Below are 15,800 nucleotides of genomic sequence, written 5' to 3'. Positions count from 1 at the left end.
ACAACCACATCAATATTTTAGACCTCCTGGATGCGGAGACTTTTTTTTGTACATTTCTATTGTTTCCCCTGGATAATGAAATGTTAATGTTATTTGGGCATGAGGGACATGCTGTAGACACAGACACAGGCCGAAGAGCAAAAACATCAAGAATTGAGAGCAGCTTTGATTTGGACACACTCTATTCAGGTGGACACTCTCTTAATAGTTACAGTTCATACTGTAGGGACAGTTACAGTTACTGGCTGAGCACATTTTCAAGTAACAGTGTTTGACTTAAAGGATAAGGCTGACAATTTTGGATATTTTTTCACTGTCAACAAATCCCATGAAAACACCAAGAACAACACTGAGTTGATCCTACTAAGTATCGCTTGTGTAGCCAAAGTCTGATGCATCTTATTCCTTTGTGCCGTAGAGCTCCATTATTCCTTAAAAACTATTTAAAATCCACTCCTTTGTCACGCTGAACACATGCACTGTAGTGTATTTTGAGTCAAACATATATACAGTGGTACTCACTAGTGCAACAAACATGCAGTATTCCACAGCTGAAAATAGTCCCAAACAAAAGAACTTTTTACTCCTGTTAGACAAACATTTACTAAAATCTACAGTGCCCAACTGTTTTATGAAATGACTGTGCCTTTTTAAGAAATGAAACTATATATTCATAATTTGTTTTTAAAGATCTACATCTTCAGTAGGAACAAATAGACCTGGAGCCACAGACAGGGTGCGGAAGTCACTGTGAGGAAGTTAACCACAGACAAACTAATGCATTGATAGTTTTGTCTATTGGTTAATATGGACAAAAAATATAGAATAATGTCTTTTTCATTTAATTGATCTTTAAATATCTAATCGTTCTTAAGGACAATGTAGGTAAAAGTGTGGCGATTATAATTTAACCTTTTCTTTTTCATTGTTATATTGAGCTTTTAGGGATGTGATGGATCTAAATTATGGACTCAATGTGATACATCAAATGATTTTCACAGACCATACCAATACAGCAAAAAAAACTAACAAAAAATTGAATTAAATCATTTTACTTTAGATTGTTTTATTACAGTCTTTGGACTTGTGGGCATGAGAGCTCTGTCTATTACACAATATGGGGTCCACACACTGTAGCATGGTGGTGTTTCATGCTATCTTTCAGCAGCTGTCTATTACCATCAGATAACACATTGAGAGAGGTATAAAACGCAGGCACCAGGGCAGAGGAGGCTGAGCAAACAAACACACCGAGAGGTGGGGAGAGAAAGGACAGATGTATTGAAAGCTGTTGAGTGATGTGTTTTTTCTTTATTGCTGTGCATACTGTTGACTGAGGCAGAAGGGAAGACGGATATGCAGCAGAGAGAAAGAGAGAGAGAGAGAGTGAGTGAGAGGGAGAGAGGGAGAGAGGTGAGGTGTGCTTCAGTAAGAATAAAATCCTTTCATATGGATGTTAACCAAAACAAGGCCAGACTGTACTGTACATGTGGAAATGTGGCACACAAAGTATGGCCGTGAGAAAGCCGAGGCTATAGTACATTTCTCTCTGAAATTAAATTCACCGTCAGTCGTTCAGCAACATATCTCTGATTTAAAATTTGATGGTAAAAAACATCCAGAACCAAATCGAGCCTGATCTCTGATTTCAGAGTAGCTCAAATGCTCTAGTTATTTTTGGACAAACCACATTTTCCAAACAGTATGTTCTCATTAATGGTTTCTCACCACATCTATTTAGGCATGATTTTAAAGAACTCAGATTATGGGTTATCCTGGATTATGCAAAGGACCCTGTGCACAAACACTTATCAGTTTCATTTCTTTGTCCTCCCAATGATATTCATGCCAAATCCCACAGCGCCGTATCTTTGCTCACAGCTGGCAAGTGTAACTAAAGGATTATGCAAGCAGCTTCTACAACCAAATAGATTTCTCCCTACTTCAGAGGAAACTGCTAGTTATGCAGCGCCTATCTGTCCGCCAGGCATGCACAAAAACATGTCTCCCATTTTCTTTTACTTTTTACTTGTTTCAACAGTGCATTTCAGAGGGAGATGGAGAGGAAAGAGGAGAACGAGAAACAAGACAAGCTCAAAACCAGAAAGTCTCACACACTCATACTGTAGTCTATGTAATCATGGGCACAGCCATTCTGTATCAATCATCTGATTGGACAGTAAACCACAAGTGTTCTCACCTCTGCATTTAGGTGTTGCATGTTTTACTGGAATATGGCTGCTAAAACAAGAGGGAGGCTGAACTGGATTTAAACATTTAAAGCCCATGTTTAGACAAGGCACTGCCACCACCTAAATAACCAGTCAGCATGACGGATCGTCCACCAAGCATCCAAGAGCGAGCCTGAGTTTATGACTGATGCCTCAATGCGGCTGCGCTGCAGGAAACACGTTCAGCGAACCTTTGACTACTTCCTGTATGCAAATATTTCAGAAGGTTTCTTTCCCATATATGGTCCAGATCAAGCCTAGCCTATGATGGCGATTTCTGATTCTCTGCGTGGCCTCCCCGCCGTCCCTGAGGGAGTTGTGTATTAATTAGCATTGATCTGGAGCAAGAAAACACAGAGCAGATTGGGACAGGTCCAAGGCTATCACAGATACAGGAGCTTACTTGAAATACAGCACAGAATACATTTACATTTTACATTTTAGACAGCTAACTGACAGCCAGATCCAGAGCAATGCACCGTGAGTGTTTCCAGGTAAAAATATCCACTCAGCCTTTATTCAGTCATATATCAACATTAAGACATGTTTTACAAATTAAGAATGATTTTAACTTCTCAAATATTCCAGTTTCAATTTGATATCAACTTGTGTTTTGAGAAGTAGGCATCAAAATTCTACATCAAACTTTTTCTGTCTTGCTAAGAGTTCTTTGTTTCTAATATACTGCACACTACTCAGGGTCATAGTGCTGATCTAGGCTCTCTCACCTGGATCCTTTTGACCATTTTTCTTCTGTAATGACCTGAAAGCCATAATGTAAATGTTTCAAGATCAGCAGTCCTAATCGCAGACCCAAGATGCATTCCATCTCTTCTTGCTGAGCAGGCAAGGCCTCTTTGAGCCATTAGGCTCCAAACAGCTGTGAATGCCTTGTTATGTGCACAGCAGTGTATCATTGGAGTCAGAAAGAGAGCTGGTAATATCTAATTCAGATTTTAAAAAAGGGTCATCCTGACATCTTTGTGTGTGCAGCAAACTCAATTTAGGATTATTCTAGCCCCGTTCTCCTCTCCCTGCCTGTCTGCGTCTCAGCCAGGATTCCTCTTTTAAAATCTCTTCTTCTACACACATTTTGTGCTTACGATCAAATCCCTGCAAAAGTTGTGACACAGCAGTTTTCATTGATCATCTCCAAACTTCTGCAATACAGTTTTATTAGAACCAAAACAGATTTCTGCTGTATCATTATCCTTGATCTGATATTCTCTATCTGTGGCCTCTGAAATGATCATGTGCCCATGAACATTTTACACATCTTAAGCCATTCCCCGTTATACTGTACATTTGCTCGTTTATGCTGTTTGCTGACCCATATATATATATATATATGTGTGTGTGTGTGTGTGTGTGTGTGTGTGTGTGTGTGTGTGTGTGTGATATATGTGAGAGCGTGGCAGTTCCATGTGATTCAGCAGATCTTGTGCTGTGATAATCAGCCAGGGACGACAGCAGCATTATGTTTTGTAACAGCAAAGACTTTTTTAGCATATGGCCAAAACTGTAATGCACTGATTAGAACTGAGACACAGTCATAAATCACAAGCATCATAAACCATAGAAACCCACTCCATCCACAGAATTAATTAATTAATTAAATGTAACCATTTTAATCCATTAGTCCATTGGGGTTTTTTTCTGACACTGAATGGACCAAACAATTGTAATTGAGAAAATAATAGGTAGATGAATCGATAATGAAAACAATCGTTCCTTGTAGCCCTTAACCTAAATAAATAAATCTCCTTTTTCAGACACATTGGCTGGATAAACATAAAATTTATATTGTTTAAGAATAAACATAAAGGGTTAGGTCTGCTGCCTTTCGATGTGGCTGGTCGGTGAAAGTGCTTAATAGTATCTCAGCCATCTGCAGAAAAGTCCAAGAAGAATCTCATCGACAACATGTTTCTATTGTTGAGAGAAAATAGACATAGGAAGGAAAGGAGAGAAAGAGAGAGAAATGGAGAGTTTGGCTGGGAGAAACAGACAACAATTACACTTGCCCTAGGAGGCCGAGGGAACCTGACCACGTTGCCATGGAAACTCAAGTACAGCAGAAAGTAACAGGAAAATCAATTCAGATTGAGCTTATCTCTCCCTCTCGCTCGCTCCCTTCTCATTTCACAAGGGCTACAAAGCACGTTTCCACTCTGAATCACATTTTAACTATTGCCGGGCTGATGCAGCACTAATCACAGCAAACACAATGATTTTTCCTTTCATTCCCCTTAAATGACAAATGTGGATTACAGTAACAAAAAATACACCTTTAAACGCGCACACACCTCTGAAATTGTATGAAAGAAAGATGCAAGCATGAATGTGCTACGACTCAACACAAATCACCCTCTGTCTCAGGCTCATTCATTCTTGCTCTTTCTTTCCTTCCCTCTTCCCTCGTTCCCTCGGAGGGGCAACAGCAGCTGTACGCAGGTGATAAGCGTGTGCAGTGATGGGAGCTGGGCTCTGATTGGCTGGCTCAACTCCTACGCTGATGTGAAGATTGCAGGCTGCGTCTGTCAAAAGGCCACTCTGCTCGTGGTTGTCACCTCGTGCCGCAAACGACTGGCCACAAAGCCTGAGATCTACATCATTCTTCCTTTAATGTTTCTGCATCCTCTTACATTTCATAAACACATTTTTAAATTACAAGTTCATAACAATAACATCACAATAACATAATCATAAACGTATCAGAGATATGGCCTCACATGACAGGAACTGACTGCCTGTCACCCATCCAGCCCCCTTCTTTTCACCACAGCCACTTTGCAGCAGCCTGCAGGGAGTTTGGGTGTTGTTTGGATCCTAGTCGTTGGTTGTACAATGGCAAGGTGAGGTCAAAGACAGGCTGCAAGTATACTCAGTGTGTGCATTTGTCTGTGTGTGTTCTCAAGGCTCATGCCAAAGAAGAGGCAAGAGGAGAGAAAACGAGCCTTGAAGAAAAATAATGATGCTTGATGCCTCATACATCAAGAGAAAGATAGAGGGTCACCTTGCAGTGAAGTCAGTCATTTGCTACTGAGGAAGTCAATCTGGAGGAAGAGTTGTGAAACTGATATGATGCAGTAAAACTGTGTAAAAATGTTATATTCCTGTATTACTTTATATGTGTTTATGTATACATTTACCATAATATATATCAATATTGGAAAAAAAAAATTATATATAAGCTGTATTTTTATGTCTTGAAATAGTACAAATGAAGGGCCACTCCAGCTGTATCCTACATTTTACCATCCCTGCCTGGTCAGTGCACATGTCTTTCAAATTCAACACTTCAAGTTTGTTATACAGGCTTTCCAGTAAAGATTTGTAGTCACCAAACCCAAGCTTAGATAACCATGGTGGGTTATTAATTCAAACTCTGTAAAGACATTATCCGACTGTTTTCACAGGCTGTACATCCTCTTTGTGAGGAGTAAACTGAACTTTATTGTGTACAATCGGTTGGTTGTTCTGAGACAAATCTATAATGTATAGATCTATGTGTTTTATGATAAAAGCACTCAGTTAGATCTCTTCCTCTGATTGGTGTCCAGCAGGTGATCTAAAACCATGATCATGTCTAATCAGCGTTACAGATGCCCAGCATGGGGGCATCAAGGCACCAAGGCTCTGTGTGAAAGTTTAAGGAGGCTCGAAGTGATTTACTGTATTTTTCCAGATTTACCTCCCTGGGAGCTGAATAAGACTGTGTATTAATCCTTGATTGGATGGAAGACGGGAGAGGAAAAATTGAGTGAAAAATCCCTATTAGGTCAGCAGAGTGATTTGAGTTATTAAGTGCCTTTTTTACTTTAATCAGTCACTTTTAAGATGGGATCAGCCACTGTTGCATTATGGGATGTGATTGAGCACACCAGTTTGTCTCCATTTCCCCCAGCGCTTCAGCTGGGAACATATGGGAAGGGTCCTCCATGAACCACGCCACCTGTCACACGCAGACGCACACTTGAACAGAGGGAGTTTGCACCTACACAGCCGTAGTCATCCAACAGCCCACATCCAGGAGAGATTATAAACAGAAATTAATTGCTTGTTCCGGCTGTAATTAGCTCACACCATGCTTATTACTAATCTGTGTCTTGGCCTGACGCCAGGCTAGTTCTGGCCCGGCTCCAGTCCATTTTCAACACAGTGTTGCTCTACAGTAATCCATAAGCTCTGGCAGGATGGACCCGTTCTGCTAACTGGGCTTTACTCAACTATACACACATATTTCTAACTTTTCTGTGAACGAGTCATCATATTAACCTCTTACTATTATTGTATTGCATCGCCTATAAATGCGCAGTCCTAATGTTACCCCGGTAATGTTCTGTTTTCATAACAAACTGTGTAAGATCCACATTAAAGTTGAATTGAATGTAGTCTTTATATTCTACACTTGGAGTTTGAGTGGATTTCATACGCAAAACTATAAAACAAATTCAGGACATTACTGTAAACCAGATTCCTGTAGTATAATGACAGCACACTCTACCAAAACACTGCTTATTTAAGCTTCTGTCTTCAATCCAAGTCGAAAACAAATGGGCATCCCCATCACAGAAAGCCAAATTGCCTATTAAAGATGAGAGCGTGTTCAGTCTCCCAATGCGCCCAGCCATCACCACCCTAATCATTCCCTGCCTAAACAGCCTAATGGCTGCCATATTGCTACTGTTTATTAGTAAACACTGATGGAAGAGTGCCCGCTTCAACAGTTGTTGATTTTGTCTATCCGTATGGAGTATCAGCTGGGAATCACAGCCATCGTGCCAGAACGTCGTCTGCTGTTCAGTCTCCCGTCACTAAACAGATTGCTTTATTGTTTTATGTGCATAGTGATTAGGATGTCAGTAGACGGCATAATATAATACATACACCTTAGATAAAGCATTAAACTCATTTGAGAGCTGAGAACAGCCCTTCCTCTGGTATTTCTACATCACTAGATTGTTCTACTGATGTATTATAAAAGAGAATGCGAAAGCAAGGAAGATTTAAAATGTGCATTGTATTTCGGCACAAATTACAAGTCTGCTCCTCAGCCACTGAGCCTGAAGGACATTCCAAAGATGACCTTAGGTTTAAGATGCTTTTGGGAAGCCAAGTCCGAGATCGATTTCCCTCCATCTCTGTCTCAGTAACCCTTCTATCGATCCTTATCAAATATGTATCACGTCCTCAAGCCTTCACCACAGCTAAGGTGGAGACTTCAAACAGAAAGTCAGAGGAGAGCTTCGTTTCTTTCTTTCCAAATGGCAAATCTCAAAGCAGAGGGAATAATAATGTAAAAAAGACTAAAAATGTGAGCCATACCATCCCGAAACAACAACATATTATAAAGGCTTTAAAATAAAAATGTAATCTCAGCTATTTCAAAAGCTGTTACATCAAAGCTTTCAAAATAACACCGAACGAATGCTATCCTAAAGCGAGCTTTACAAAAGACAGTGGGTTTAGTCTTCTACAAAAGGCAACAGAGAGACTCATTGTGCACACAATAGATGAAGAAAACACCCCCCAACTATCTCCGCTCTAACCTCACTTCTTACTAAAAGGGTCTTGTCTCGTCCTCTTCCAATTCCCCAAACTCCCCTTCACACAGCACTCATATGTTGCAAATGCACAAAATGCATCCTTCAGCTCATGTTCCCATAATTCTCTGTGGCAGCAACATGATTAATGCACACAACTATTGATTTTTCTTTTCTTTGCTCTTTTTTTATTTCTTTCAGGAGAGTGCCCCCCCCCCCCCAACACCTCCTACTTTACAGAATCACACTTTGCACACTGTCACTCACACATATAGACAATGAATATACATTTCAATGAAGCTGAATGCACAATTACAGCACCTTTACAGGCACACAAACACACTGTACAAACAATAAGCACCCCCATCTCCCTTTGCTTTCAGGCAGCTGTGTGTGAGTGGACTGGGAAAAGGGGTGCAGTGAAAGACAAGGGTCAGCATTTCACTAACTGCTGATCTGTGTGGGAGGAGGGGGGGAGCAAAATGATAGGCTGTGTTGTTTTCATAGGGTTCCACTGCAGGATGGGTGGAGTAGCGTGCATAAAAACACCATCCATGTACCCACAAACACACACTTAGACACATATGTGCACAGTATATTTGGACGCATTATATTGCACACGTACATATTAATGTCCAGGTCTAGCTCTGAATTGCTATGTGGTTACATGCAGGGATCACGCACTCCAGACGCTTTCCAGCCCCTGAACAACAAGATCAACCAACCATGTATTGTGTGAGAGATGGAGAATGAGAGGCGGAGGCAGAGATGGAGCGAAGAAAAAGTGAGTGAGGAAAGGAAAGTGGGAAGGGGAAGAAGACAAGAGGGAAAAGATCATGTGGTTAATGTGACGCAGTCCCTTGTTTACCAAAGGAAAAGCCTCACCCACTCTCCTCCTCTCTACCTTTCAAATCCCCTCCTTCTCATTCTCTTGTTTCTCCAGCTCTCTTCTCACTTCCTTTCCTCTCCTCCTCTACATTTCCTTGCATCTTCTTTCCTCCCAAGCTCATTTCTACCACTGTGCCCTCCTTTCAAGGTTGGCCTGACTTTCGTGTTGAATTTACAGCCCCGTCGCCGCCTGCCGCTCAGTGCCCTCACTGTCAATCTCAGTGAAAAATGGAGGCGGTGGCACATCACTGGCATGATAAATTCCTGCTGAGCAGTGATCCTGTAAACCAAACACCTACAGTAGCCCCTTTGAAGACATCCTTAACATTCCAGCGACTGAGCTGGTGGCTGGTTAAGACTGTGATTCTATTAGCAAGCAAACTGTTTAATTAGCCTCTATAAGCACTCACAAGAACCCATGAGAGAGGAGTGAGCAGAATGCGAGAGTGCAGAGGCACTTTCATCGCTTAAATGCTAAACGCACAGCTGGGAAGCGGCCGACATGAATGTGACTGAAAAATGTAGCAGGAGATTTTTTTACTGATGCTGTGAGTATTGGAGGGACTTATTTGCATAAAGCAAATAAAAAAAACAGCATTTTCCACGCCGGAGGAAATTGACTGGGGCGCTGTGCCAAGCAGGTTATGCAATGAGATGAGAAGAGAGGAGAGAAGGCCGATAGTCAAGGCCAGCGGAGGAGGATGGAAAGGAGTGGAGGATGGAGAAGAGAAGAGAAGAGAAGTGAAAAGGAAACAAAAGAGGAAAACAAAGCAAAAGGTGAGAAAGAAAAGTGGAAGAAGAAGGGAGAGGAGGCACTTACTGATCCATCTGACTGTGACTCCATATTGTTTCCAATGTAAATGCAACACAAATCAGTCATGTCAGCATCTGATGTGGTTGTTAAAAACATATATTACAAAACAGATATCCTACGTACACCATATACATAAAATATGAAACTCACCTCTCTACAATTCTGGTGAGTTAAGTCCAACTAGGGGTGGCCGATATGGATCAAATCCAATATCATGTCATATGTAAATGTATATCAAAATATCAATATACATCATGATACGGTCTCTGGCAAATCAATTGAGAAATTGTTCATAAATAAAATACAAAGACATGTTATTCGGCTGAACGAACAGACTAAATGCCAGACAAATCAAAGAATGGATGCAAAAATATTCAGATAAATATCCCAAATTGTCATACAGCCATCTGATATGGCAAAATGACGATTAACAAATGTTTATTGTCTTATATCGTCAAACAAAGGAGGAAAAAATGGCCACGTACAATTAAGAGGATGGAAGCAAGATGGATGCACATCCAGGATGTAGGACTGGTTTATGGAGACATCCCTCTCCACCCGCCTGTTAATACAGACTAAAGCTTCCCGTCCTCCATCTCCAGCCTAATCTCTAGCCTGAAAAGATGAAAGGCCTTCATGTTTGTTCCAAGGAGGGAACCCTATCTCTCCACGCCAGAAGAGACCGCTCTACCTCCATTTCTCTTTTCTTCTTTCTTTTTTTCTCCCCATCTTACCTCACCTCTCCTCACCTTTCCCCTCTTTTCCTGTCCTCTCCTGCGGCGATATACCGGCCGCCTGTCCGGCCTGCACTTCCTTATCTACAGCTGCGTCAGGCTTCCCGCTGGATGAAGATGTTGGTGCAGTTGTGCAACTGTCACTTATTTTCATTATTGATTAATCTACAGATTCTTTTTTTGATTAATGGATTAAGTGTTTCTTCTATAGAATGTCAGAAAATACCCATCATTCAGCTTTCCCATCAAAAGTTCCCAGAGGCCATGGAGGCATCTTAAAATGTCTTGTTTCGTCCGATCGACAGTCCAAAACCCAAAGACACTCAGTTTACAATCATTGAGGACTAAGTAAACCAGATAATATTCACATTTGAGAGGCTGAGACCAGTTTTGCCATCTTAACTTAAACAATGAATTATATATATTCTACATTAAAAATTGTTGCTTATTTAGATATAGCAATCAACTCATCTATTAATCGACCAATTTAGCTCTAAGTGAAATAAAGAAAATGTCCTACCATGAATGACTCACATTAAGGTGCCACAACTAAAAACAGCTTTCGCTATTGTCACAAAATCTAATTTGTGATATTGTCCCATAATTCATTTGAACTAGATTGGTGCTGGTCTCCAGTATTTACAAGATGCCTACACTTACAGAACAAGATTTAAATGGATTCAAATGTTGACACGGCACTGTGTGTATCATTGGAGATTATGTAGAGTTCACTCTAACGTTGCTTCTATGTCTGTAGAAAGTAAGAAAAGTCAACAAGAACTCACTGCATAAGAGATGTACACACAATTGTACACGTTAGGTACAGAGGAAAATAATCTACGGCAGCTCTGAGCTGATAGATCACAACTAATGTTGGACATAGGAAGACTCGAACAGCCGAAATGTTACTGCAAGTAGACACAGAATTTATGCTCAAATTGCACAACATACAACAGCACGCATCTTAAAGGAGTGCAAGGTCTCAGTGACAACATGTTGTCTGCAGCTCATTCAATATCTAAGCACTGGTTTTGTCGAAAGCCCTTCTCTGCAACCAAGGCCGACCAGCTCATTACGCCGCCTCATGTCATGAATGATGAGAGACAAAAGGTAAGTAGATGGAAAAACACAAAAACACACCCCATCCCAGCTCCAGCCCTTTTCAAAAGCATGGCCACTTGACACGCAAAACACACACGGGAGCATGTAAAAAAACAACAACACACAACTACACAGACGTAAGCATGTGCACACTGATACACAAAAGTGCATGTGACAACACCGATCCACACATGCATTAAAATAAAGGTCCCTCCCCGCTCTACTTTCTTTCTTTCTTTTTGCCTCTTTCATCTCTCTATTAGCTCTGTCAATTGTTTATCAAAAGCAGCGAGGAGGCGATCGGAGCCGGGCATTTGAAAGCTCGTGCTGCGAGATCCATTTTAAAATTCATGACGGGTTAATGGTATGTTAGTGGCAACATTAAGACCCAGTGAGCTTGCGTCATGCTCATTCACATTGAAAACAGGCCGCTTCAAATGACTACTAAGCAGTCCTCATTCTGAGAGGTAATTCATATTGTAATTAACTTTTCAATCACAGCTGATTAATTAAGACAGGCCCTAGTCTGTAATTATGCATCTATTTTTGACCCTAATGTGAATCGTCGCGGTTTAAGCCAGTGTCCTCTCTACGTGCAAGTTACTGATCTTAAAGAGCACATTTACACCTGGCGACATTAAACAAGCAGTAGTGATCAAAGGTTTAGATGTTTCATGTGGATGTTCATCAACATTTGCTTAATAATCAAGCGACATCATCCACGTCCTGGTTATTTTATACTAAGAGAAATATCTCAAGTCTTGACTGTTCTTCCTCACATTCTGATGCACAATGCAAAGGTAGGGAAGTGCGCTTGATGTTACCATTCCCAACAAAAACCCGAGATTAATAATTCAGTGCGGCTGTGGGATAGCTTTATTTTGTGTCCACTGAGACCAAATCTTATTTCATGAAAAATTAAAAAACAAAAAAGAAAAGAAAAGAAAAGAAAAGAAGGGCTGGAAAAGGCGTCGGAAAACTAGGCTGGGTCAAACTGCACCCAGTTGCCATTGTCAAGCCCTGTTTGTATCCTTGTGGTCTCTCTCTCTCGCACGCGCTCGCTTTCACGCTCACGCAAACAAACACACTCGCGCACACATCCTTCTAACCCTCGCTCCTAGAGTAAACATACCCTCTCCATAACAGTGCGAGGTGAATCCGCTCATGCATCAGAATCGGCCATCAAATATTTATCACGGAGCAGCAGTGATTTTGACAGTGTGCTCATGCTTTTGACAGCACTCGCCTGCTGCAATACTTATTGGAGTAAACACGGACAATCCAATATCGTTGTTCTTTTGAGCGCTTGCGAAAGAACTCAAAAGAACACTGAGCTTACAATATAATCCATCAAAACTTCACTGCATATTCTACAGGCTGACACACCTGCTGTGGAAAAAAAAGGAAGGACGTCATTGTAGATGGTACAATAAGAGCTGATTTAAGAAATGATTGGCAATGATTGTTTTTTCAGGGACACACACACACACGTACAAGTACACACTCCATACATGAAGAGATGGGTTTTACTGCATTTCCTCATTCAGGCCAACAAACCTTTGCTTTTGATAGATGTAGAGGAGATCTGTTAAAGTGTTTTATCCTCATAATGGACACTTTTTTTTTTCCAGCCACAGTTGAGATAAACATCATCTCTGAGTCTTGTCTACATGATTCATTTCATTTACAGAACATAATCACATCTGCACGCTGCATATTTGCCCGCTCTCCGTGACATTAGGCGATGTCTTCAACCAGCAGCTCGCAGCGAGTAACTCGAGTAACCTCGAGTAAATAAGTCGCTGGCATGGATCAGAAGACACATCTTCATGCTTGAGCAGACACATTTAAAATGCCACCAAAACACCGTCCCAGATTCTGCCCTCAGTCAAATGACATCAAGTGCTCACTTACAGGTCCCTGAACGCCCCAGTATGAAGCGAAATCAGCCAGCGGGCAGTACGTGGAGCAATCAAGAGATAAGCATCCCATTTAACTTGAGTATAAATTCAACGCGCAGAATGTTCTGGTGTCTTGCTTTATCGTGCTGCGCCACTGGATTCAAACAAGGAGGGTAACTAGGTCAATGATGCTATGTAAACTGTTCCACTTTACCCCTTGCTGGACTCAAAATGGAGTTGGCTGAGGTGGAGTGTTTATAGGAGAGAGACGCTCAGTGATTCAATGTGACAGTTATCAACATCCTCTGGCTAGTAAGAGGACAGAGCTGTGCAGAGCTGCAGAGCCCCGGTAATGGCAGACTACGACAGTAAACAGGTAAGAAGATGACTCACAGTGAAACAGAACATAGTGTCCAAAGAGCAGAGCAGAGCAGAGCAGGGAGGGGCTGGGATAAACAGCCAACAAAAAAAGGCAGCGCACCTCTCCCTCCGTCAAACATTTAATCTCACAGTTTTGTCTTTACCAAAGTGGATAAAAATGTGCCCTTTAATAACTGAAATACCTTGTACAAAGTTACAAACGCTGTCATTTTAACATTAACACTAGTTCAGAGCTAATCAGGAATAACTTATGAAGAAAGTGGTCGTTATTCAGATTCACGGATACTTAATCATTACCTAATGATTATATACTGTCTCCCAGTCTGCTCTCGAGTAACTTATCATTATCTACTATATAGTCCTCAATTCGGAGTTATTCAGGAACTACTCATTAACGATTCATTAATTATCAGGTCGTTCCTGATTCGTTTCTCTGTCGTTCCTTAGTAACTACTCACATTTTTGTGCACCGTATTGTAAAGTGTTACCATGTCCCTGGATTTGTTTGAGCATTAAAGGGTCTGTATTGAAGTACCCAGTTATACTGTATACAAAGTATTGAAGTATTACTTGTCTTACCTGAGCTGAGTGAAACTGTGTCCTTCTCCCATGATACAACAGTGACGTAGGCCTCAACAGAAGCAGGGATAATGCACTTGAAGACGGCTACACTGCCTCTCATAGCCTTCTGGTCAGCCACTCTGACTGTGTAGGGTTCCCGTGAGACTACAGAACAAGAAAAACAACAAGAACATGACACGTCTCATTCATTTCAATTCCTACTTTTGTGCCAATGCAGACAAGAAGTCCTTCAAGTGCTCAATAAAAATGAAAATCTACAATTCCATGTCAAAGGGGGCAACTCTACTGCTGAGGAAGATCATGTGATGAAACTGAAAGCTCCATATAAGCTCCTCACGTTCTCCATCATTGTGATTTAAGTGCAATTTGAACAGTTCACTCAAGTAAAATGAACACAATGTGTCCGACCTCCTTCAGCTTTTTGATATTTTTAACATATGTGATCTTACACAGTTCAGGAGATCTTTCCGATCACTTATCTGGAGCAAGATATCCATCCATCAGCCTCAGATCAATCATTAATTGAGATCATGCTCCAATTGCTTTGAGCTTTATATATATATATATATATATATATATATATATATATATATATATATATGACTGCAATTACACTCACATAATTTGATTTTAACCACTGTACTATTACAAAAAGCTAGTACTGTTGATACTATTACAACTATGAGTACTACCCCTACCTTTACTACAACCTTGTCTATTAAATATTCTTCCACTAGTGCAGCCAATACCAAACTTTCTCTCGCTCTCACCACTATTACTACAAGTGCTCCTGCTACACTAAGCCCTCCTCTGCGGACTCACCAGCTTTGATGTGGACATCCTGACTCCTAATCTTGCCAGAAGGGTTCTCGGCAGTGCAGTAGTACGTGTTGTCGTGGATCAGCTTGCTGAAGCTGGACGGCAGGAAGTTGAAGATCTGGAGGGTTCCATTGGGGTGGACGTGGCGGATGCCCGGGACATCGTAGATCTCCTCGCCGGTCGCCAGATACCAGCGCAGCGAGGCAGGCGGCGCTCCACCAGCAGGACAGGGCACCGAGGTCCCTGTGGTGCTGGCAAATACTACCTCTTGCAAAGATGCATTGACAAAGTATAAGCTGGAATGTAGGTCCTCACTGAAAACTGCAAGAGAGGAAGCACAGGATGTGCACTGTTACAACCGTATATTGCATTTTTATTATGCTGAAGCGTTATTTTTAAGATTTTTTAAACATTTTTTACTGTTATTTCATTGTATATGGATAATTCTTCCTGTAAATAAACTTTGGAAAAAGCATCTTGAATGTAATCTGGACCAGAGACCTTGAGATGATCAAAACATTTGCCTAAAATGTACTTTTTGTTCTTCTTCATATTTACTATATTCTAGTATTTGACTGTGTAAAAATGTCAAAAATTACAAAGCCCAACTTAGTATTCCTCCAAAGTCATTCACTATAAGTGCTTCTATTTATGGAACATGATCAGTAGTTTTGGATTCATCAATGCATTCCCATCCCGAGGACCTTGGGAACATTAAATTAACATGAACTACTATCAATTATAAAATAAGGTCAGTTGTCTTGATCACGTTCAAGCTTTAATTCAAGCCAACATCACAGTGA

At 41.0% G+C, this 15,800-nt stretch overlaps 1 protein-coding gene across 8 annotated transcripts in view; it reads right to left on the bottom strand.

The window, feature by feature from the left end:
* Positions 1 to 15,800, bottom strand: part of dscamb (Down syndrome cell adhesion molecule b) — a 121,594-nt gene that overhangs the window by 78,639 nt on the left and 27,155 nt on the right. For 5 of the 8 annotated variants that reach the window (XM_070905257.1, XM_070905256.1, XM_070905260.1 and 2 more), the window contains exons 1-2: positions 15,001 to 15,313; positions 14,176 to 14,322 (exon numbers count right to left, since the gene is read on the bottom strand). In XM_070905257.1, coding sequence (XP_070761358.1) covers positions 14,176 to 14,278 — 103 coding nt within the window. In that variant the 5' untranslated portion in view covers positions 14,279 to 14,322; positions 15,001 to 15,313. Of the gene's footprint in view, positions 1 to 14,175; positions 14,323 to 15,000; positions 15,319 to 15,800 lie in introns of those variants that run through there. The other 3 variants (XM_070905253.1, XM_070905254.1, XM_070905258.1) reach the window with 3 other exon arrangements.

Source organism: Enoplosus armatus, chromosome 5, assembly GCF_043641665.1.
Source record: "Enoplosus armatus isolate fEnoArm2 chromosome 5, fEnoArm2.hap1, whole genome shotgun sequence".
NCBI classification, from domain to species: Eukaryota; Metazoa; Chordata; class Actinopteri; order Centrarchiformes; family Enoplosidae; genus Enoplosus; species Enoplosus armatus.
Note: the sequence above shows the minus strand (reverse complement) of the source record. Positions and strands in the feature narration are given on the sequence as shown.